This window comes from Urocitellus parryii, chromosome 9 (assembly GCF_045843805.1).
Source record: "Urocitellus parryii isolate mUroPar1 chromosome 9, mUroPar1.hap1, whole genome shotgun sequence".
NCBI classification, from domain to species: Eukaryota; Metazoa; Chordata; class Mammalia; order Rodentia; family Sciuridae; genus Urocitellus; species Urocitellus parryii.
The window spans coordinates 45,696,588-45,719,968 of record NC_135539.1 but is presented as its reverse complement, the minus strand read 5'-3'; the positions used below and the strand labels follow the sequence as shown (position 1 = coordinate 45,719,968).

General features: G+C 37.8%; 1 protein-coding gene across 1 annotated transcript in view; it reads right to left on the bottom strand.

Annotated features, from left to right (window-relative positions):
• The window catches only part of LOC113176548 (optineurin), a 43,235-nt gene extending 20,367 nt beyond the window's left edge, over nucleotides 1-22,868 (bottom strand). The window contains exons 1-6 of the mRNA XM_077802779.1: nucleotides 22,657-22,868; nucleotides 15,958-16,134; nucleotides 15,044-15,246; nucleotides 11,017-11,199; nucleotides 8,415-8,488; nucleotides 6,441-6,575 (exon numbers count right to left, since the gene is read on the bottom strand). Of these exons, the coding sequence (XP_077658905.1) occupies nucleotides 6,441-6,575; nucleotides 8,415-8,488; nucleotides 11,017-11,199; nucleotides 15,044-15,246; nucleotides 15,958-16,123 (761 nt within the window). The 5' untranslated portion in view covers nucleotides 16,124-16,134; nucleotides 22,657-22,868. The remainder of the gene's footprint in view (nucleotides 1-6,440; nucleotides 6,576-8,414; nucleotides 8,489-11,016; nucleotides 11,200-15,043; nucleotides 15,247-15,957; nucleotides 16,135-22,656) is intronic.
• Between the last annotated feature and the right edge of the window lie 513 nt (nucleotides 22,869-23,381).

Sequence of the window (23,381 nt, the reverse complement as noted above, 5' to 3'; positions counted from 1 at the left end):
GTATGTGTGTGTGTGTGCTGTGTGTGTGTGTGTGTGTGTGCCCTAAATAATCATCTTAACTAAATTTCAATATAATCAATTTCAGAGGCAGAGAAAGGACAAAATGGAGGGATCCAAAAGCATATTTGTGTGGTGTTGATGATGTGTAAAAGAGTTAAATCTTCAACATGCATAGTGGGAGATTAATAGATTATGTATAAAATGTTTTAAAAAATTTAAATAACAATTGCAGCCTAATATATGAAGGTAAACATCAATAAAACCAAGTAAATATGTTGAAAGTGTTTAAGAAGAAGGAAAAAGTAGCTGGAATGGCTTGTCAAAGAACTGTTGTCTTTCTTTAAGAAGCTTATAGAACAATTTATTATATGAATGTAAAACTGATTTTTAAATAAGGACCTAGTGATGATAAAAAGTAAAATAACACTGGATTCTGTTAAATTTTGCCAAATCTAATTGGTGTACAGGCACTGTCTCTGGCTAAGTCCAATAAATGGGTTAAGTACCAGATGGTGGGGGGCAAGAGGGTAGCCTTTACACCACCACTCTCACAGGACACAGATTTTGACTTATAATTCAGTTACAACTTAATTTTTTTTTTTTTGTGGTGCTGGGGATTGAACCCATGGCTTGTACATGCAAGGCAAGCACTCTACCAACTGAGCTATATCCCAGCCCCCAGCTTTCTTAATTTAAAGAAATATATATTTATTTTTTAGTTGTAGTTGTTGGACACAATACCTTTATTTATTTATTTTTATGTGGTGCTGAGGATTGAACCCAGCACCTCCCACGTGCTAGGTGACTGCTCTACCACTGAGCCACAACTCCAGCCCCTCTTAATTTTTAAGGCACTTTTAAACCTTTATTTTAATTTACTTATTTTTATGTGGTGCTGAGGATCGAACCCAGTGCCTCACATGTGCTAGGCAAGCGCTCTACCACTGTGCCATAACCCTAGCCCCAACATTCTTAAATTTTTTACCTTGAGTTGACTTTTCATTGCCACCTCTTAATTTTCCAGGGCTACATTTCCTATAGAATTTCCTGCTTCTTATTGGCTATCAGAGTATGTTTAGAAACACACAGATTACATGAAATATTAATCTTGGCAAAACTGTAGTCATCTACTATTCACTTTCCCCATAAATCACCTAAAAAATTTTCAGAGTAACTTTTAGGGTATGAACATTTAGAACAACTATTTCCTATGATTAATGAAAATGCTTGAAAATTTACTTATTTCAGAAAAGGACATGTTATATCTTGCACATGTGTTTTTATCATATCTGTGTATAGTGTGTGAAAATCAAGCCAGGTTGTTCATGTGTCAGTGATTTTGTTCCTTGGTTTCAGACCTACCTTATCTAGGAAGAAAACATCCTATGCCCACAGAGAGAACATTATTCTCAGCAGCTAGTTACTGACTTGTCAGTTGTTAAATATTGAGAGAAAGATGGTTACAAAGCAGAAATTGAGAGTTATTGAGAAAGAGACCTTTACAGGGTGCTCATGTGGGGCATAAGGACTTCATCTCAAAGGCAAGCCTGACTCATTACCTACAATCTGAAGAAATAAATACCTCTAGGCATCAGAGTAGAAAGCTATGACTTTTTCAAAAGTAGGTAATATATATTTCATAAGAAAGATCATTATTTATACCTAGCAAGTTTATACTTCCACTAATAAGGCCAATCATATTGGTTTAAAGATGAATTGCTTATTAAACTTGACTTTTTGGAATGGTATATAGAACTTGAAAAATAAAAACATGCCTTTAAAATACAAACACACTGATTACTCATTGCTATTAAAGGTCTCATTCACAGAACATCTTCTTTTAAAACTCAACTATAATAATAAAAAGAATGCTTTTATTTGTACTACTTACTATGTTTTGGGATTTACTGAGAATAAAGGATGAATATATTTCCTCATTAGAAGACAATGGAGGTAGTAGATTCCTAGACATTAACTCTGAACTTTTCTGAATAGTAGAGTGTCGGGTAAAAACTTAGATGCCTCCATGCCCTTTTCACCTTTGAAAAGAGTTGATCACCAAATAAGACACTGGACAAATATTGACATGCCTTTCATGTTATTTTTTCTATCTGGGAAAAAAAACCTTATATTTAACATTTAAGAAGAGATCTTCTTATAGTTAAAATTCTAAACTGTTTCAACTGCAAAATACTTTCTATTTTCCTAAGAGAGGATTGAACCTAGGACCTCTCAACATGCTAGGCAACTGCTCTACCACTGAGCTACATCCCCTGCTCTGGAAAGTATTTCTTAAAGTGCTGCAGTATAAGATTAAGCCAGGCATGGTGATGTATTCCTATAATCCCAAAGACTTAGGAGGCTGAGAAAGGGGAATCAAAAGTTCAAGGCCAGCCAGGGCAACTTAGCCAGATCCTGTCTCAAAATAAAAAATAAAAAAAGGGCTGGGGATGGAGCCCAGTGGTAAAGTGCCGCTGGGTTCCATCCCCAGTACCACAAAGGCAAAACAAAACAAAAAAGCAACGTATAATGTCTGAGAGAATTAATTATGCCATAGTATATTATGATTAAATGTTCCAGTCACAAGAACTCTAAAACTATTTATAACCTCCCCTGTATCTTACACTATATACTTTGTATTGTAAAAAGTATATTTATAAACAGAACTTACTGACTTAAAAATGCTTAAGACACAAAAATGTACCCCTGAAACCAGTCTAAATGATTTTGTTTACAACAGCTTTGTTGTAGCTATTTCCATATAAAAAGGTTCATTGGATATTTTTAAAAGTGTATGCATCCAGAGGAGGAGGTACCATTTCTCAATTCATTCTATGAAATCAATATTAACCGAGACCAAAACTAGACAAAGATATCTCAAAAAAACTATGAATTATCATCCCTTATATATAGAAATAAAAGTCCTCAACAATATACTAGCAAACTGAACCCAGCAACATATAAAAAAGATTATATATTATATGACAAAGTGGGAATACAAAGTTGGTTTAACTGAAAATCAATTAATATGATATACTATATTAATAAAAGTTTTTCTAAAACCATATGATCAACTCCATATACACATAAAAAGCATTTGAAAAAATCCAAACCCCTTTCAGGATAAAATTACAACAAACTAGAAACAGAAAGGAACTTCTCAACTGATAAATACCCACAGCCAACATGAGATTTAATGATAAAAGATTGCAAGCTTGGAGTTGAGGTGTAGCTCAGTGGTAAAGTATTTGCTGAGCATGCAACAGGCCCTGGGTTCAATACCCAGTACCACTCTTCCACCAAAACACACACACACTGAAATTTTTTCCCTGAAGGTTAGGAACAAAACAAGGATGCTACATTTCTAGTTAATACCACATTACAAGTTCTAGCCAGGGCAGTCAGGCAGAAAAAGAAATAAAAGGCATTCAGATTAGAAATGAAGAAGCAAAACTATCTCTATATGCTAATGATACAGTCTGATTCTGTAATAAAAAAAATCCTGAGGACTCCACTAAAAAATTAGCACTTAATAAATGACTTTAGTAAGGCTACAGGACATAAAATCTACATACAAAAATTGTTTGTTGTATTTCTATGTAATGCTAATGAGAAAGCCAAAAAATAAGAAAACTATTCCATTTACAATAACATCAAGAAGACTAAAATATTTGGGAATAAATTTTGCAAAAAAAAAAAGCAGGATGTATTGAAAAGTATAAAACAGGACTTGCCTAGCATGTGCAAGGCCCTAGATTTAATCACCATCACTGCAAAAACAAACAGCTCTCCCAAAACAAACAAAACCCAAAACCAAAAATCCCTGAACTATTAAAAATACAAAACATTATTGGAAGAAATTAAAGAAGATACAAATAAATGGAAAAGCATCCCATGCTCATGAGTCAGGATATTGTTAAATGATAATACAGCCCAAACTGTATCTACAGATGCAATGTAAATCCTAAAAAAAAAAATCCCAATTGACTGTTTTTTCCCCCCAGAAATCATCCAAGTGATTTTTTCTTTTTTTTTTTTTTGGTACCAGGAATAGGACTCAAGGGCACTCAACCACTGAACCACTGAGCCACATCCCCAGCTCTGTATTTTTATTTTATTTAGAGACAGGGTCTCTAGTGAATGAGTTGCTCAGGGGCTTGCTATGTTGCTGAGTCTGGCTTTGAACTTGTGATCCTCCTGTCTCAGTCTCTTGAGCCACTGGGATTACAGGCATGTGCCACCATACCTGGCTTATCCAGGTGATCTTAAAACTCAAATGGAGGGGCTAGAGTTGTGGCTTAGCAGTAGAGTGCTCACCTAGCACATGTGAGGCACTGAGTTCACTCCTCAGCACCATATAAAAATATAAAAAATAAAGGTATATTTAAAAAAAACTCAAATAGAACAGCAAGTAACCAAGAACAATAGCCAAAACAATCTTTAAAAAGAGCAAAGTTGGAAAACTCATATGACTGACTCCAAAACTTACTATAAAGCTCTCATAATCAAGACTGTGTGCCTGCATAAGGACATATAGATCAATGAAACAGAACCAAGAGCATAATGAAATTAGCCTTCTATATCACTCCATACACAATAATGAATTCAGAATGTACCACAGACTGAAATGTAAAACTAAAACAATAAAAATCTTCAGAACACAGAGTAAAGCCTTGTGATACTGGGTTAGACAATGATTTCTGAGATACCATACTAAAAGCATAGATGACAAGATTAAAAGAGAGAAATCACATCAATATAAATTTTTTTTCTTGCACTGCAAATAATATCATCAAGAAAGTGAAGGGTTGAGAATGTGGTATAGTGGTAGAATATTTGCCTAGCATGAGCTGAGTTCAATCCTCAGTAGCTCAGTAACATGAAGGAAAAAAAAAAATGGAAAGGGAAAAGGGAAGGATAAAAACAACCCACAGAATGAGAGAAAATATTTGCAAATAATACTTTTAATAAATAACTAGTCTATTTGAATAGCTATTTCTCCTAAGAAAATTAAAACATGAAAAGATTCTCACTAGGGAATTAGAAATCAAAACTACAATGAGATGCCAATTCACATCTACTGAGATGGCTAAAATAAAAATGGTAGACAAGTGTTGATATGGATGTGAAGAAAGTGGAATATACATATACTGCCGGTGGTAATACACAATGGTATAGCCTCTTTGGAAAATGATTTGGTAGTTCCTCAAATATTAAACAGACTAGTAATTCCATTCCCTAGGTATACACCACAGAGAATTAAAAACATATGTCCAAGCAAACACTTATATCCATATGTTCATAGAAGCATTCACAGTCAGCAAATGTTCATCAAGTGATAAATGGAAAAATGTCACATATCCAATGTAGAATATTATTCAGCAGTGTTATGGTTTGGATGTGAGGTGTCCCCCAAAAGCTCATGTGTGAGACAATGCAAGAAGGTTAAAAGGAGAAATGATTGGGTTATGAGGGCCTTAATCCAATCAGAGAATTAATACCCTGATGGGGGATCAACTGAGTGGTAACTGAAGGTGGGTAGGGTGTAGCTGCAGGAGGTGGGCATTGAGGTGTTGCTTTGGGGTATATATTTTGTATCTGACAAGTAAAGACTCTCTCCCTGGTTCCTGATCATCATATGAGCCTCATCTCTACCACACTTTTACACCATGCCTTATCTGGAGCCCTAAGGAATGGAGCTGGTCTTCTATAGACTGAGATCTCTGAAACCATGAACCCCTAAATAAATTTTTCCTCTTCTAAGATTGTTCTTGTCAGGTCTTTTATTCACAGTGGTGAAAAAGATAATTAAAACAAGCAACAATAAGGAATTAAGTACTGATATATGGTACATTGTATATGAACCTCAAAAATACTATGCTAACTGGGCATGATATTGCACACCTCTAATCCCAGCTACTCAGGAGCCAAGGCAGGAGGATCACCCTGTCTGGGCAATTTAGCAAGACTCTTTCTCCAAAAATAAATAAACAAACAAACAAATAAATAATAATTGGGGGCTGGGATGTAATGCACTGATAGCATATGTGAGACATGTGAGGCTCTGAGTCAACCCCCAGTACTCGGGAAAAAAAAAAAATCACTATGATAGGTCAAAGAAGCCAGTCATAAGAGATCACAAAAGATCACATATTTTGTAATTCCATTTATATGAAATGCCCAGAATTGGAAAATGTATAGACAGAAAGCAGATTACTGGGAGGCATGGGTTGTATAGACACGCTAATGGGATTTGGATTTCTTGTATGGTATGAGGGAAAAAATGTTCTAAAATTATATTGTGGCAATGATTGCACAACCATAATACCGAATATTGCACAATATTCTGAAAACATTGAAATGTTGTGGTATCTCAGTTATATTTTAATAAAGCTGTTAAAAAACAGTGTATGCACATTTCAGGTCAAGCTATCTCATACCTTTCTTTGGCTTCTTTGAGCGCAATTTCAAGTCTCTCCACCTTCTGGTTTCCTTCCCTTAGGCAAAGCAGGAGCTGGCTCACAGTTAATTCTTCAAATTCCAAATAATTCTTGGCACCTTTGGTAGATTTGCTCCTATATTGATACCACCACCACATTCAGTATAAAGGTTAAAAGGTTTTTTTTATCAAAAAATGAAAACCAACACTTAGAGTAACCCAATATAACTGAGACCAGCTTAAACAAATTGTTTTCCAGAACATTCTCTAATTAATTCTCATCTACTGACAGATGGATGGTCCCAAGACCCATAGTGCTATGCTCCTCCCTACTTTTTGGGGAAGGTGTAGGGACTGACAGTGAGACTCCAGAGAAGCTAGCCTTAAAGTATAACTTGCTGTTTCTGAATGGTCACTGTGTAAGTAAGACCCCCAAACTCGCTTTCCAGAGATCTAGTCTCAAAGAGAACTCAGCCAAATAAACTACAGTGGCCTTTCTCCAAATCTGAGAAAGTCACTTTTACTTAAGAAAACATTTTTTTTCTTTTTGTTTCAAGTAATCAAAGAGAAATATAGCCAATATTGTCAAATATTTTTCTTGACTTCAAAATATGATTGAATAGAGACATTCTAATGACAAACAAAACCATGGCTACCACTTTAAAAACATTCAGGGACTATGATGACTATGGCAGGCACTATTTCAGTAAACTACTGGAGCTCACAAATCTAATAAAGAACCAACACTGAATTCCATTACTAGGACTCCAAAGCTCAAACTCTAAATCTAGAAATCAATCTCAAACTCCTTCTTATTCTCATAAATAATATAGGGTTGTTATTGTTTTTTTTTTAAATAGCACAGTGGCTTAAAAGAAGAACTGATCTTTGCATGTGGTATGAATGAGGAAGAAGTGGCTTGAAATTGTCAAACAATTTTCTTCCTTCCCTATACTTCCAGGAAAGTCTTCTGATACCAAAAACAGAACCTGGGAAAAAAGTTTTAAGAATTTTTAACCTAAAAAAGGGAATAATATTCACTTATACTAACAGCCATGTTTGATGAAAGAATATTATCTAATATTTTCTGATATAAGGGCTTAGAAACATGATTGGAATTTTTTTTCACCTTTTATAAGTCATTATCTATGTACACTCATCAAGTTATATAAAAAAAGATTTTAAAAGTCTATGAGGCAATCTTGGGATGTAGCTCAGTGGTACAGTGCTTGCCTAGCATATGTGAGACCTCTGGTTTAATTTCCAGTACCACCAAAACAAACACAACAAACAAACAAACAAACAATCTATGTAGTGCTGGACACAGTGGCTGTAATCCCAACTCCCTAGAATGCTAAGGAGAATTGCAAGTTTGAGGCCATCCTCAATTTAGCAAGAACCTGTCTTGCCCTTTCATTATTTAAAATGTCTGTTTCTCAGTATCTACTTGGTTCAGGTAAACTTGAGACTACGCAGATATGATACCTAGGCACTTTCAATAAACTCCTACAGTGATTGCTAGCATTAACAATAATCGTTAGAGAGGATCACCAGCACTGGTCACTCTGGCTTATAACTAGGGATGAACAGGGAAGATAAAAGTGATACATCTCATTTATGTCCAAGTCAGACAGCACTGGTAAACAAATTAGCAAACATGGGTCTTTGGGAAGCAATATCTTCTTTTTATGGAGAGCAGGACTGTTTTCACTTCTTACCTGATGGAGATGAAATACCTACAACAGAGTAGTCTGCATTAGTCAGCCTAAAAAAGGCACCAAACATTGTTTTTATTCTCCACCAGTTTGGACTATAACATTAAATAGCATTCAAACTGAATATTAATGAAAGGTCCTACTATAAATCAATAAAAAGTTACTTCTCCAGCCCATCATGTTTGACCTCCAGTGACAGATTCAAAGGGACAAGATTGCCCCATCTTTCTGCCTGACAGCTCTAGTCTTTCATCACATACATGTCAATGGAGTCTGTTCTTGTAGGCTCAAGACTATTCTTGATTTCTTTTAATGTTCCATCTGCTTCTCCTTCCTGTAAAAGCAGAAATGAAAGGGATTTAACACAATATATCTACAAGACAAATTGTTTGACAAAAGAAAAGAAAAAGGGAAAAGATCAAGAATTTTGATGATACAACCCAGGAAACTACGCAACATTTGAATGTGAAATGATTAAATTGGGTCACTCAAGTGGAATGGAAATTTACTCTTCCCTCAGTCTGCACACCCTGTCAGGATTATAAATATCTAGGCCAAGGCATAAAGGTCAGGCTCTTCTCATTGAACACACTCACCCTGACTCCATAAACACGAAAGCTTATCTCCTATCTCTCCTTTTTCCCTAGGTTAAGGTCACACAGCTAACAATCCCACATATCTTTCTTATATAGCTCTCTAAAATGTAAAATACTAGAACTCTATGAATTAAAGTTGACAAAGAGGCAATTTTCTTTGGATGAGGCTTACCTACATTTTTTTTTTTTTTTTTTTTTTTTTTTTTTTTGCCAAATTAGGTCCTGTTAGAAATTTGCATGTACCGTAGGCCATTTAGGGATGGAGAAGGTTAAGTAAGACTAAAGTAGTACTTGCAAGGCAGTTATATTCAAATAAACTAATAGGGAAATCTTCAAAAATTATAATAGATACTGTAGATATACTTCCTAAATCTTTTTTTTTTTTTTGATACCACACTGAGCCACATCCAAGCCCTTTTAATTTTTCTATTTTGAGACAAGTTCTCATGAAGTTGCTTACAGCCTCACTAAGTTGCTGAGGCTGGCTTCAAACCTGCAATCCTCCTGCCTCAGCCTCCTGAGCTGCACTTTCTAAATCTTGTGCAGTATTTTCAAGTTCACAGCAGTGAGGCAAGCACAACTGTCCCTTATCTGTGAGGCAGAAGATGATGTTAACTGTAAGAAAACAAGCCTAATTTGGAGAAGTCTGATATACTCTTTTGGCTTCCTGAATTTTATCAGTTATTTGCAGAAGGTTAAAGCTCTTTGATCAAATTTCTGTTTCAGTAATCTTCCAGGAAGGACACTCTGGTAAAGGAGCCTTTTCAAACCTAAATTTCTCCTGATTTTGGCATGGATAGTAAGGTCACTAAGAGCCATTTTCCAACTCTATTAATCTTTAGTGTGGTAAGTGAATAAGGAAGACCCACAGTAATATTCCAGAATACCTAGTAGATCAGCTGTTTTTCAAGTTGCTCCCCACTACCCCTGACTGATCTATAAAGTCCATTTCCTTTTTCAGGGCACAATTTATCTCTTTTCCCTTATCAGATCTGCACTTTGACAAAGCTCAAATGACCTTCTATATTACAGAGGATTTTATCCTTGTGTGTTTTTCTCCTTCACTGTCCAATCTTTTGTAGTGTCATGTAAAGAGAGGCCCCTACATGATCTACGTACCCATTCTGCTCTTTAACAGGACTATGTGTATATCCAGAAATAGCCGTAATAGACACTTCACAAGAGTTTAGGGATCAATAAACACCACCTTGCTTAGCTCACTTCATTTTGGGTTGACAGGAATTTGACTTTGACAGCACTGGGTTCAAACTCAGTTCTTATATACCCCACAACCTATAACAGTGGTCATGTTATGCTTTGAATATAATTCTTACTGCTCTGCCACTGCAACTTATTTTTTAAATGGACATGTTTCTTTCTCCTCCTCTCTCCTGGGTCCTCCCTAATCTCAGGGGAAACAGGATTACCTTTCTTCCCCATCCTAGGCAGAGTACACACTCACCATAGGAATGAAGTAATCCAGACTTTGGGGATGGTACCAGAAGTTCTCAGAAAGGTCTTACCTCCCAAATGAACAAGTGAATTACAACTCCAGAGAACACACAGAATGTAGCCTTTGAGTAACCTCTTTACAAGCCCCCTGTTCTTGCTGATGGGCAGAGTCACGGCTGTTGGGACAGGAGGCCCCTGTGTTTCTCCTTTGCTAGCAAAGCAATAAATCTTCTTTTTCCTTTTTCTCAAAATCCTGACCTTGTTATTGGATTGGCTTTTCGGACAATGACAGAGATTTTGGCAACAAATCTACCACCAGAACAGCTCTTCCCTCTCTTCTCATTTTTAATTTCCCTAGTTCCTCATAAGACTTTGAAAAGAGAAACCCACAACTAAAAAGTATTTAAAAACCATTGGTTTACTACATTTGATCACAATTCTGCTCATCTGAGTGAACTGGTCTCATGGCTTTGAGACCTGATTTAAAAAATCACCAGAAAGTTCATGCTTTATGTTTTTTTTTTTTGTTTTTGAGTTGTTTTTAGGTCAGTCACAAAAACATCCAATTTGCCAAGACAAGTTGGGGAAAATGATTATATCTTTTGTCATAAAAGGTAATTTATATTTTTTCATTTTTGCTAGGAAACTCTTGCAAGCATTGTACTTAAAAAATGGGAGCTAATTTATCATTGCTACACTAAAATTTCCTCATTATTTCACTTCCATTGTTGGCAAAAAATAGTAGTAATTGTTTCCTCTGTCTAGATGAGGCTTTGTAGTTTGCTTAAAACAATACCAAAAACAAAACTCTTACAGCCATCTTGATTTCAACAAAGGAGTCTTCTGAGGAGCCGCTGGCAGTCAGCTTGAGCTGTAATTCAGACACGATGCCCAGCAGGTCTGCCTTTTCAGCCTGAAGGCGTGCCACCTGGGTCTTCAGCTGTTCCACTTCCTGCTCTGCTACCACCTTGGGAAGCCTAGAGTCACCAGTGGGGTCCTGGAAATGACAAGGAGTAAAGCACAACTAAGGGCCTATGCATCAAAATTGATTGTCCTCACACTCATGTACAAGGCTGTTTTCAATATCTTTGTCCCCTGGTTTAAATAGAAAACCCAACTCTTACTTGACATTTATTTTAACAGAACATTTAAGGTGGAAATTTTTACTGTGTGCGCGCTTCTGGGTATTGAACCCAGTGGCTCTCTACCACTGCGTTACATCCCCAGTACTTTTTATTTTTTATTTTGAGACAGGTAAGTTGCATAGGCTGCCTTCAAACTTGAGATCTTCATGCCTCAGTCTCTGGAGTAGCTAGGATTCATATGACACAATGCCAAGCATTTTACATTATTTTTGTTGTACTCAAATAATAGAAATTTAAAATGATTTCATGAAAGAAAGAAAGAAAGTCTTCCACAGCACATTGAAATATGGATATTATGAAAAGAACCAACCAGATTTTGGCAATGGTGAATTAGACCAAAACTCTAGAAAACAAAAAGAAAAAAACTCCTACCTTTTTTCCTCCCCAGAAATGTCCACTTATCCCCATTCTCCCTATACTCATGATATCTAATTAGAAGCCAAAGCACCAAGGATATTACTTGGTCCCATAACAGCAAAACACAGTGAAATGACCCAAATCCTCCCAATATGTAAGCTGGTGGATACAATATTCTATGTTGGTGTTTGAAAGTTGGTAAAAATAAATCTGGTGAGAAATAGGAAATTTAAAATTCAGAGATTGGTACCAAAAGCAAATAAATAAATAAATAAATTTTAGCCTATAAAAACAATAATTAGCACTAATATCCCACTAGTGCCTACTATGCATTGTGTTCACCCTGTTGCAATGACTGCATATGTCAACGTCACAGGAGAAAGACCCTTTTCAGGTATGGCATTTTCACTTGGGAATAGGGAGAACAGATCTTGTCTATACTCTGTCCATCACTGGGGGTATGACCTTGAACAGAATCCCTGAAATTCCTGGTCTCAGTTCTCTTAGGTTATAAGGGAAGATGTGACACCACATACTTGGTTCTCTCCCTAAGAAACCTCCAAGGCTCTTATGTGCATGACAATATGCTTCATTTAGTTCCCTTTCCAAATTGGAAGTATAGATGCTTGAGAGCACCAGAAAATTTCAGCATTCCCTGCATCTTAATAGTTCAGTGAAAAATAACAAATTCTTCAGACCAGCCTTTAAAGAAAAATCTTAATTCTCAGAAACTGATAGCATAATTAACTATTATCAACATGATCTCTAAACAAATAATTTAAATGAGTGATCCATAACTTGTAGTCAGCATTGTCTGAGTTTTATCCTTTTCCTCTCCCAACCTCTCTAAAAGATTTCCCAAGAAACAAAGAACAGGCCCAAAGGTTCAGAGTGGAACTTTAGCAGTATAAGAAAGACACGTGGCTGGACCACAAACCAGCTAGTCCATGAGGTACTGACTTGTTACCCGATGGGCCTCCCGCTGCCCAGGTGATACTCTGCCTTCAGCTGGAGCAGTGCCATGCTGGGAACTACCACACATTCAAAGGAAAGCAGCTCAAAGAACCCCAAGAAGCAAGTTCCAAGGAAAGGTCAGAAGCTGTGCAAATTTTCTCAGCAGTGACTCACACAAAAGAAACAAAGGTGAAGAATGAAACAGGAAAAGCATAAGTATACCTCACCTAGAACCAGGAACGAGTCTAAGCAAAACTAGCCTTTTTAGGAATCATTATGTGTGCCCTCTTGACCTCTCTAAGGACATTTTGTAGAAAGCATTTTTATGCACCTTAGTATAAGGAGAGAAAATAGAGTTTTAAACAAGTGTTTGAGGATTAAGGATAAAAAACTGACATTAGAATCTCAGATTATTTGTCTAAATTTTCTTTTTCACAATTCCCTTAATTGTCCTCAGGAAATAATAAATCCAATTATTTTTCCATGAAACTCCTTATAAGATAACCCTTCAAATTTCCCTTCATTTACTACTGAAATCCTTTCATTTGCTTCCTGGATTAGCGCTTCTATGGTTTATCTCTGATCTTTACTCCAACTCCATTCTTTGTTACTCTCTTTCATCACTTCTGAGCCCTTACCACTGACCTTCATGTGACACAATTTGTCTTTTCATGTATTTGTACAATCTTTCCTCCCACTGTCCTGAAAATGTGCCTAAGTTAATATGCCATCTTAGAATCCTAGAAGGATTCTATCTATTGACCCTGCATAGCCATTTGTACAATTAAGGTAGAAAACACTCCTGGAGATAATTTTAATGCATAATTCAGTGAAATCAGACAGAACCTCTAGTGCCTGGCCTCATGAGGATCGGAAGGTAGACCTCCAAGGGAGATCTCTGTTCATCCTCATGTGGAGTTTGTGTCCTGTGATCACTTGCCTTGAAACCAGCTGTCCAAAGCTTCAGCTTCTGATTTAACTTCTTCCAATTCTGGAGCCTTCTAGGAAAGCCCATAGGCAGATAGCTTAAAAAGACAAACTGCTTCTGGAAGCTACTATCTTGGCTTCAGTGTGATAGGCCCCAGCTGGCTAAAGCCAACAATCAGCTCACATTCCAAAATCCAAGGAAGCAACATAATTTAAGATATTTTCTTCCAGAGATTAGAAAATCATTCATATATCTTAAGTGATCATTTCTTCAGAGAATTTTTCCTCAACAATATTTAGCTAATGAGAAATTCCTGGCCCCCCCAAAGAAACAACTTCATGCTCTTTGAACAGTAAGACAAGTTGATGGTTCAGGCATGATAAATCTTACCAACAATACAAGTATAAATTTATCCAAGCAGAATATTCATCATTCCATGAGCAGGATGATGAGTAAGATCATTGATATGAACTGTAGTATTTTTGTAATCAACTTCTCATGTTTTGAATTATTCACCCCCCTTTTCCATTATTTTTAATTTTCTTTCTATTCCTTACCCATTCAATAAAATAGATATCAACAAAGTTCAAAGTAAAAAGTAGAATACATCCTCCCTAATACAACCAAGTACTTCATCTTCCAAAGGATTAAGTGCCAGCTTGGAAGAAAATGAATAGCAGATGTCCACCCAAGTGAACAATAACCAGTGACCCTTGGTATATTGTCAGGGACTTCAAATGTGTCCTGGTTTGTTTTTCACTAACATCTTTGACATCTACTCTCTAGTATTAATACATTTCCCAAGTTACTTGGGTGATATGTCTCTTTCTCTTTAACCATGGCAACTCTATAGCCATCCCCTCATCACAACGTGGCATTTGACAAGTCATTTTTCAAAAGGAAATGTAAAGTGAATTATCTCCATTTTAGATTAGAGAAAGGACAAAGTCAATAAGTAAAAATACTGAATAGTAGATGTTTTAAATGTGATTTTTATCAGAGACATAATCTAAAAGACAACAATTGGATGGTTCAAAGCAGAGGTCCATCTGCATCGCTGTAATGAATATGAAACACTGATTTATCGCCTCAGTATTCTTTGGACTACAATCAACATGGTTAAAGCCTTTCAGATTTCTTTTCCCCAGCAGAGATTATACAGGCTTAAGCTGCAATCAAGGGCTGGGGTTGTGGCTCAGTGGTAGAGCGCTTACCTAGCTAGCATGTGTGAGGCACTGAGTTTGATTCTCAGCACCATATATAAATAAATAAATAAATGTCCATCAAAAACTAAAAACATATTTTAAGAAAACTGCAATCAATTTTTTTTCACCAGAAACACTTTATACAACACTAGTTCAGCCTGAATCATGAAAGGTTTTCATCTAGGAGTCTAGACAAATAAGATTCTATTGAAAATACTAAGAAACAACATCATAATTTATCAGTCTTCTCACCTCAACTGGTCTTTCTGATTTCCCTTTTAGTTTTCCAAGCTCTTCCTTCAATTTTTCATTTTCATGACTCAAGGCCATCAGGCGCTCTTTGGCTTCTTTGCTCTGTATCTCAAAAAACTGGCGTTCTTCCTTCTGTTTCTCTGTCCAGGCTGAGAGCTCCTCAAATCGCCCTTTCATAGCTTGATTATTTAGCTTCATGGCTTCTGTATGGGGGTCAGAATGAGGAAGTCACACACACCAGGAGAATGGACCAAATGTGCCCACAGCCCACTTCACCACTTGGCTCGGGATCTAAACAGGCCAGCCTTGGCCTGGGCCCAAGGGTCAGCAGGAGAAAGATTATATCAAAATGAGTGGTTTTTGCTTTCATACAGGACTAGTGAACATTTCTAGTCCTCAAAGTATCAAGAAAAAAAAATTGATTTGGATACCTCCACTATAGCCCAAATTCCCATTTCTAACTAGGAGACTAAGGAAGGTCCTATCACTCTGTGATAAGAACACCCTTTCTGTCAAAAGCCATAGTTTGACATATCAGAATGCTTCCTATGAATAGGTAATATTTAGGACTAAGTCTGTATTCAAAGAAGCTTTCCTTTCTTTTCCCCCTTAATAGACTAAATGTCACTATACTATTTCTCTGAGATAGAATATTTTTTTTCTTTTTCTTTTTTTGCAGTGCTGAGGATCCATCCCAGGGCCTTGCACATGCTAGGCAAGCATTCTGCTACTGACCAACATCACCAGTCCCTGACAGAATATGTTTTATTCTTACGTTATCAAGAGGTAAATGACAGAAAGCATTTTAGCCCTACCAAAAGCCATCTGGGCTCATGTAGGAGACTTGTTACAAAGGAATTATGTTTCATAAAGGCCCCAGGTGAGTGGAGAATACGGGTTGAGTGGCTGCTCACCTTTCAGCTGGTGGTTCTCAACCAAGAGCTCCTTCATCTGCTGCAGCAGCTCCTCTGGGGTGAATGTATCCAGGCTGGGGTGAGCCAGAATGGGGGGTCCATTTCCTGTGGTCTCAATGGGACTGTCCCCCTTTTCAGTCAGGCAGCTGAGAGGTTGGTGGGACATGGCAGAAGTTCCTATGGAAAAGCCACAAACTGAAAATCTAGCCATGTCCCCTCTACCAAGGGTGTCCTTGAGTCTCACAGATCCATTAATAATTACTAATATTTATTTCCAAAGTTGCCAACTTTCACCACTTGCATTTTGAACTTTTTAAATTCTTTTTTTGTTTTAAACAAAAAGGCATATCCCAGTTTCAGGGAAACATGCATGCGTGTATACATGAGTGTACAAAGGGATACAATAAGAGACTGGAAAATGAGAAGGAAGGGTATGTGTAGACATGGGCAAAGCATCATTAAATTTTCCCATGCAGATCTTTAAGTTCAAATCTCCTTACTTTGAGTGAATTATATGGTATGTGAATTATATCTCAGTAAAACTGTTAATTTTCATATATTTATTTTTCGTAGTTTTGGTTAAAAGGGAAGGGGAGATTTAACATTTTTTTCAATGCTTAATTTGTGTTAAAACACCACCCAAACATGTCATTGCCTCTACATTCTTCATTAAAAGTCACCCAGGTAGCTATTTTACTATGAAGAAACTGAGTTCACAGAGGTATACAGCTTGTTCATGGCAAAGAAGTGGCACAAACAAGTATCAAAAGATGATTTCCACACTCACCCTATCATACAATAAAGGTGCTACTAAATACATGGCCTTCAATATCATATTTTGCAAAATATATACCAAAAAATTTTAAGACATCTTTCTATTTTGTATTCTGAAAATATTTCTACTCATATGACTTTATTTTGTAAACGGGTCAGTGTGGACTTAAAAATACAAGATACCAGTACATACCAACTCTATTTCTTTATTATGTACCACCCAGACAAACAGGGACATCATTCCATGACTGGATATTTGCTATGTGAAAAAAATTTCATCTTCACACTTTTTTTTCCATCAAGAACTGATGTGGATGGATTATAAAGCTAAACAAAAGCCACTGACACCAAAGAAGACCCTAGGATGAAGAAGTAAGCAAGCCCATTTTTAATGGGAGAAAGACATTGCTCTCAGACCCATCAGCTCCTCATGATTACAGAGCCTGTGTGGCCCCTTTGAATTGTGCATGAAATCAGTCACTGCAAGACAAGAGGCAAGAGAACTGCCTTCTACAATATAACAAGAGGCAAGGGTTTCAACTCTCTGCCTGTGCTTTGGAAATCAGAGGATGGCACACTGATTTTGGTAGGGAAGAACTTGTAGGCAATCAGAGACAATGCTACCACCAATAGAGACAGCAGGTCCTGCAGTGCCACTAGCCATGTGACTTCTACCTAAAGCAGTCAGCACAAAGAAATGCATACTCATGAACTAGTCCCGAGAATGGCAACTTTATGAATGGAAAACACTGATAAAGCATTTTACTCAATTCTGAACCTCTTGCATTTATGTCTTACACAACTAAATTGATCTAGAAAAAAGATATTATGCTAAAATGTTCCATCATTTAGCATCAAGGACCTAAAGCAGACTGCTCTTCTAGAAGGAAGGAAGAGAAGGAAGGGAAGGAAGGGAAGGAAGGGAAGGAAGAGAAGGAAGGGAAGGAAGGGAAGGAAGGAAGGAAGGAAGGAAGGAAGGAAGGAAGGAAGGAAGGAAGGAAGGAAGAAAAGAAACTGCCAATGTCTATGACTTTCCATGAATTTATTTCTGTACAGAATGATCTTGGTGTCAACATTTCATTAAAATGAGGTTTTTCCTTTTTTTTAAATGGGGTTTTCTGATAACAGTGTTCATACCTATTTTGCAGAGGAATAATAAACTTCCAGGTAATAGGCCTAAATGTGTAATTCATCAGCCAATATAAAATTCCTTAGGTATTCCTCAATTACATTATAGTTTGCAAGGGTGCATCTCTCTCTCTCTCTCTCTCTCTCTCTCTCTCTCTCTCTCTCTCTCTCACACACACACAGACACACACACAGACACATTTTTTTTTTCTCTTAGTACTAGGGATCAACTCCAAGGCCTTGTGCATGCTAGGCAAGTGCTTTACTACTGAGCTACACCTGCAGCCCAAAATATTTTTTAAAATATCTAAACACTTATCTAGAGATGTTCTCAGTTTTGTCTTTTCATATGAACAAATTTTCCCTTAATTGTTTTTCCAAGGGAGAAGGAATAGAAAGGGAAAGGAAAAGGGGAAGGGAAGGGAAAGGGATGTTCCCTTGAAAAGTATTCAGATGTTTTCCTCCTTGACCTTCCTTGACACCTTTACCAAGTCTACAGATAAACCATAATAAAGGTAAAACCAGTTCTAGTTGTTATATCAGTGCTTCCAGCTTTTTCAGATTGTCCAGGTTTTATAAGGATATTGTAAAAAGCTGGGTTGTGCTAAAAGAGGCAGTAGAAAAGCACTTATACCACTAGCCAAATGTGTGGCCTTGGGAAGTCACCTGACCTGTTGTGATAACTCACTGACTGGTTTAGCAGATGATATGCTTCATTGTTGCTCTCAGCTCAGCAACCCTGTGAAAGGTATTCTTTGGTTTCTAAGATTATAGTCCTACTTTACCCTTCAACATAGACACACCCTCATGAGCATGTCTCTCACCAATTCATATACCTGTCCTAGTTACAGCAAACTATTTTTATCCAATATTGTTAGGAAAAATTAGTTTTTAATTCAAATGTTATAGTAGATAAGAAGTTAGGATGCACGATAACCATAGCATATAGATTCTATCAAAATTTTACTAACAGTAATTTAATATAAAATAATTTTGGATGACTCAAAGGGCACTTTATGATTTTAGAATGTTCTGGAGGAATTATTATGAGTGATCACTGTAGAGTGCACATGTGAAATATCTATTGGTAGAAATGCCAGTTAGGGAAAACTTAAAATTAAGTTTTAACATCACCTTGAGAAACCTTCAAGTGGGCAAACACAGAGGTATATTATAAATCTTTGTACATATATTCAGAGATTACAGAAATTGGAACAATGTCATTTAGTCCAAGAGTCTATCTAATAACAGATTTTCTCATAATAATCTAAATGACCTCAATCTGAAGTGTGTCAGTTCTCAGAAAAAGTGATATTTAATAATGGAAGGATTGAGCACAGAATTTGTCAAGATTTCACCAGTAAGGAAGACTGAGAACTACCCGGTAGGTAGAAGGTCAAAAGCAAAAATCTAGATTTTATTCTTAGATCTGCTACCTGAATTCCTAACATCATATTCTTATTTTTAATTCCAGAATATCAAGTAATTATAGAAATGACTTGACCTTGGAGACATGGACATAACTCATTCCTGAGTTGGCCTTAGAGATAATTTAGTCCAACTTCTTATTCAAAGCAAGAATGTCTTGTCTAGTTTCCACAATGCATGCTCACAAAACAGGTTTGAATATTTCAATGACAGAAAACATGAGCAATAATTCAAGTTGTGGGCACTGTCTCTTCTATTACAGGATGGCTGATGGCCAGAAAATTGTAATGTGTTAAGTAGAATTTACTTTACACTGGCTTCTACCCACTAGACATTAGACACAAAATAAGCTTAGGCCCTTACCCTGATGCAGTTGTGCCTTCAAATTTGCTACTGAAGTATTCATGGGTTCAATTCCTACATGGATAAATCACATTTTTTTGTTGTTGTTGTGTTTGTTTGTTTTTGGTACCAGTGATTGAACCCTGGGGTGCTTAACCACTGAGCTACATCTCCAGTCCTTTTTTATATTTTATTTTGAGACAGGGTCTCACTAAGTTGCTTAGGGCTTCGATAAATTGCTGAGGCTGGCTCTGAACCAATAGCTGCCTAATCCTCCTGCCTCAGTCTCCTGAGCCTGGGATAAATTAGTCTTAAAGTAAAAACTTGTTTCTTGATCAGAGATAATAGTTGGCTCTTGGAAGTATAGTTGGCTCTACCAGTATGTATTCACAGAGGGGCTAAGATTCCAAGGTTGCATCAGCTAAACCCATCACCACACTGGAAAAAGAACTTACGAGTATTTATAAAAGAAGGCTTACCATTATATACTAGAAATTCTAGTTTGATATAGTATCTTCCTATTACACAGAAAACAGAAACAGCTTTAACCTAGTCACCAAGATAACCTGGGAGTGATGCTTGATACTTTGAATTCCCTCTCTGTCAAGTATAATGGATCCTCAAATAGTAGTCTCTCCCACCCACTAAATGCTTCTCAACCTCCTCTCCATCCCCATAAGCTTAGCTCAGGCCCTTCTTAGTTTGCCTGGACTTTGGAAATTCTGACCACCATTGAGAACAGGATTTTTTATTTGTTTTGTTTACTTTTTGTCTACTGCTGTACCCCCAGCCCTGAGGACATTACGTAAAACATATAATGAAAGGTTCAATATATCCTTATTGAATGGATTTTAATAGCTGCCTTTAAATGGTCTGACTTTTATCTCTTTCCATTTCAGTTCCATTGTCTCTTCTATAACATGAGGTCATTACCTGAGTACAACTATTCTTATTAGACAGAATTCTGGCAAGACAAATATGGCCTTTCAGGTCCAGGCTCAACATACCTATCCACGGTGTCATCTGTCACCAAACTACTTATCCTCAAGTACACAGAAAGGCTCACAATTCTCTGTGTTCTTAGCCTTTGTACCGTTGTCTCTCTTTTGTCATTTGCCTTAGATCTCTGACTCCATCTCAAATATGATGTCCTGTATCAAATGAACTCTTTCTTCTCTTAAGCACCCAAGAGCAATTTGTGTCTCTACTTCCTTGGCCTTCCTTCCCCAAACTTACTGTTGTCATCTTATGCCCATCTATTTTCTCTCTGTGTTATTCTTACTAAAGACTGCATACAGCAGGCTTCCAAACAATGTTTGCTGAAATGAAAAGAAAATACAGCATAATGAAGTATTTTTAAGTCTAATACCTGTAAAGTGTTTTCTGCTGTATAAATGACAAACCTCACATGCTGGTATTGTTATGTTTTCCTAGAGTTCTATGGCATTCATTTCCAGATTTTTTTTAAATCAACCTTAAAACCAATTTTAAAAATCAAAATTGCTTTTTATATCACTGCAAAGGCATCAAAATACTATCTCATAACATATTCTCATGCTCCATTGCAATACTCATGTTGAAGTGGAAACAATGAAAACTTTTAAAATGGATTTTATTTTTAAGATTTTAATTTTTTCCCTTTGCTTTTTGTTTACCAGTCTATAAATTCTAAAGAATTTATTAAATAGGCCAACTCTATAAAATTCAGATAAGCAGGTTTGAGGATCACTGGGTATTTTTCATGGTGAGAACACCTACGTGCTACTATTTGAGAATCAGAAAGAAAGTAATACACTGATAAATTCCTTTCAAGTTTATTTGGAGGGAAACCTCAATTCTGTATCATAATATGCAGGTTAAAGTTTTGTTGTAAAACAAAGACGGTGTTACTTTTATAGTGTTGTACACACTATATAAAGAACTCCTAAAACAGATTCAGTGAAAAAACAGATCAAATACCCTTCAGACTCAAATCAGTCCTTGTCCACTACAAACCACACTCAAACTGCACTTGTCTTGTCCATTCCAGGGCAGTCCCTGGCCTTGGCTTCTGCTCTGGGTCTTCTCTAGTATAATACAAATAGGCCGGTCCTGGGAGGCAGCCTTGGCTCCCCACCTCTTCTTTCCCTAGGTTAAAAGAGCCAGGTGGCTGGCTGCTCTTGTTACAGTGCTGCTCTGCTAGTCAATTCTTAAGCCTCTGGGCATCCTGACACTGTCTTCTGTGTAAGTCTTTCCCTAAGGCTTTAATTGTCCATTTCATCCTTAAACATCTCTGTGGCACACATTTCCATAAACAGTACTCTTGGTAGCAAGGCCTGGCCAGAAGCTAGGTTTCATTTCTTCTGAGCCTGTTTATTGCCTCATCTTACACATTTCTGCCTTTAAAAGCAATTCCTTTGAGATTGTCAGCTCATCAAATATTCATCCTCTCTCCCTCTGCTGTATATCTATCTGTATAGCTACATAAAGTAAAATCTACATATATATGTAGATTTCAGAGAGAGAGATCACACACCTTCCTAGACACAACGGTTTACGTTGACTCCTCTGAGCTGACCACCTCGGAGAGCCCACCACCTTGGAGAGGGGTCACTACTCTTTACTGTTCCTGGAACACCTCGTTGATAGTGTTTTCATGTCTTCCAAGAGTGCACCTTTAACCACTTCCTCCTACAAGAGGACATTACCCTCAAAACACCTCCTTGACTTGCAGAGGAAGTCACCTGCAGCTAACCAAGCCACTGTTTTTACTATTCCGGGGCTCAGGGACCCTCTGGGGTGGCCGCACCGGTCGCCCTTTCACAGCAGGTCATGATCCGAGGCCTGAAAACCCTCCCAAGGCAGTTGTCCCACGGGAGGTATGCCCCATGGCCGCCCCAACCCTCGTCATCCTCACCTGGCAAGCTCAGGCCGCAGAAGCCGAGAGGGGGGAACTGCTTCCAGGGCGAGAAGCACTCCCCAAGGAAGGAGCCACCCCCCCACCCCACCACCCCCGCCCAGTCCCTGTCGCTCCCTACCCCAGCTCACCGGCCGCCGGCGATCGGCTTCTCTCGATGTCACTGACCCCTAGGCATCGTGCCCCTGGAGGAGAGCTCCCGGCCCGGATGTGGACGCCGTCTGGGAGACCGGCCGAGGGCGGGGACCGGAGCGGCGGGGCCCGGGGGCTTAAGATCAGCCTCGCGACCCGCCCGGCGCCGCTCAGCTGACCACAGCGCCAGCTCCCCGCCTCTGCCGGGGAATTTCCCAGGCTCCGCCCAAGGCGCGCCTGTGGCCACGCCCCTCGTGGCCTCGCCCAACGTCCCGCCCCTCCTCTCTCCTGCTGGTGCCCAGCGTTCCACCCTCACTGCTTTCATGCAGTGCCTAGCTCCCCACACAAGGGGTAGGAAAACGCTGAGGTGACAGACAGATGTCCTTAATTAAGATAAAGTAACGAATTAGAAGAAGCCTGTGGAATCGGTCTTCCCTGATTTGCTTCTTGCTCTGCAAGAGCAGAGCAGCAGGAGGTCTTGGAAAGAAGAAGAGGGTCCCAGGCAATGTATATATGTATGTATGTATATATCATATATATTCATATATATATATGTTGGACACAATACTTTTATTTTTATTTATTTTAATGTGGTGCTAAGGGTCGAACGAACCCTTAGCAAGTGCTAGGTAAGCGCTCTATGGCTGAGTCACAACCCCAGCACACCCCCCACCCCAGGCAGTTTCAAAATGAAGCCTTTATCTGTTTTAAATCAACCTTAAAT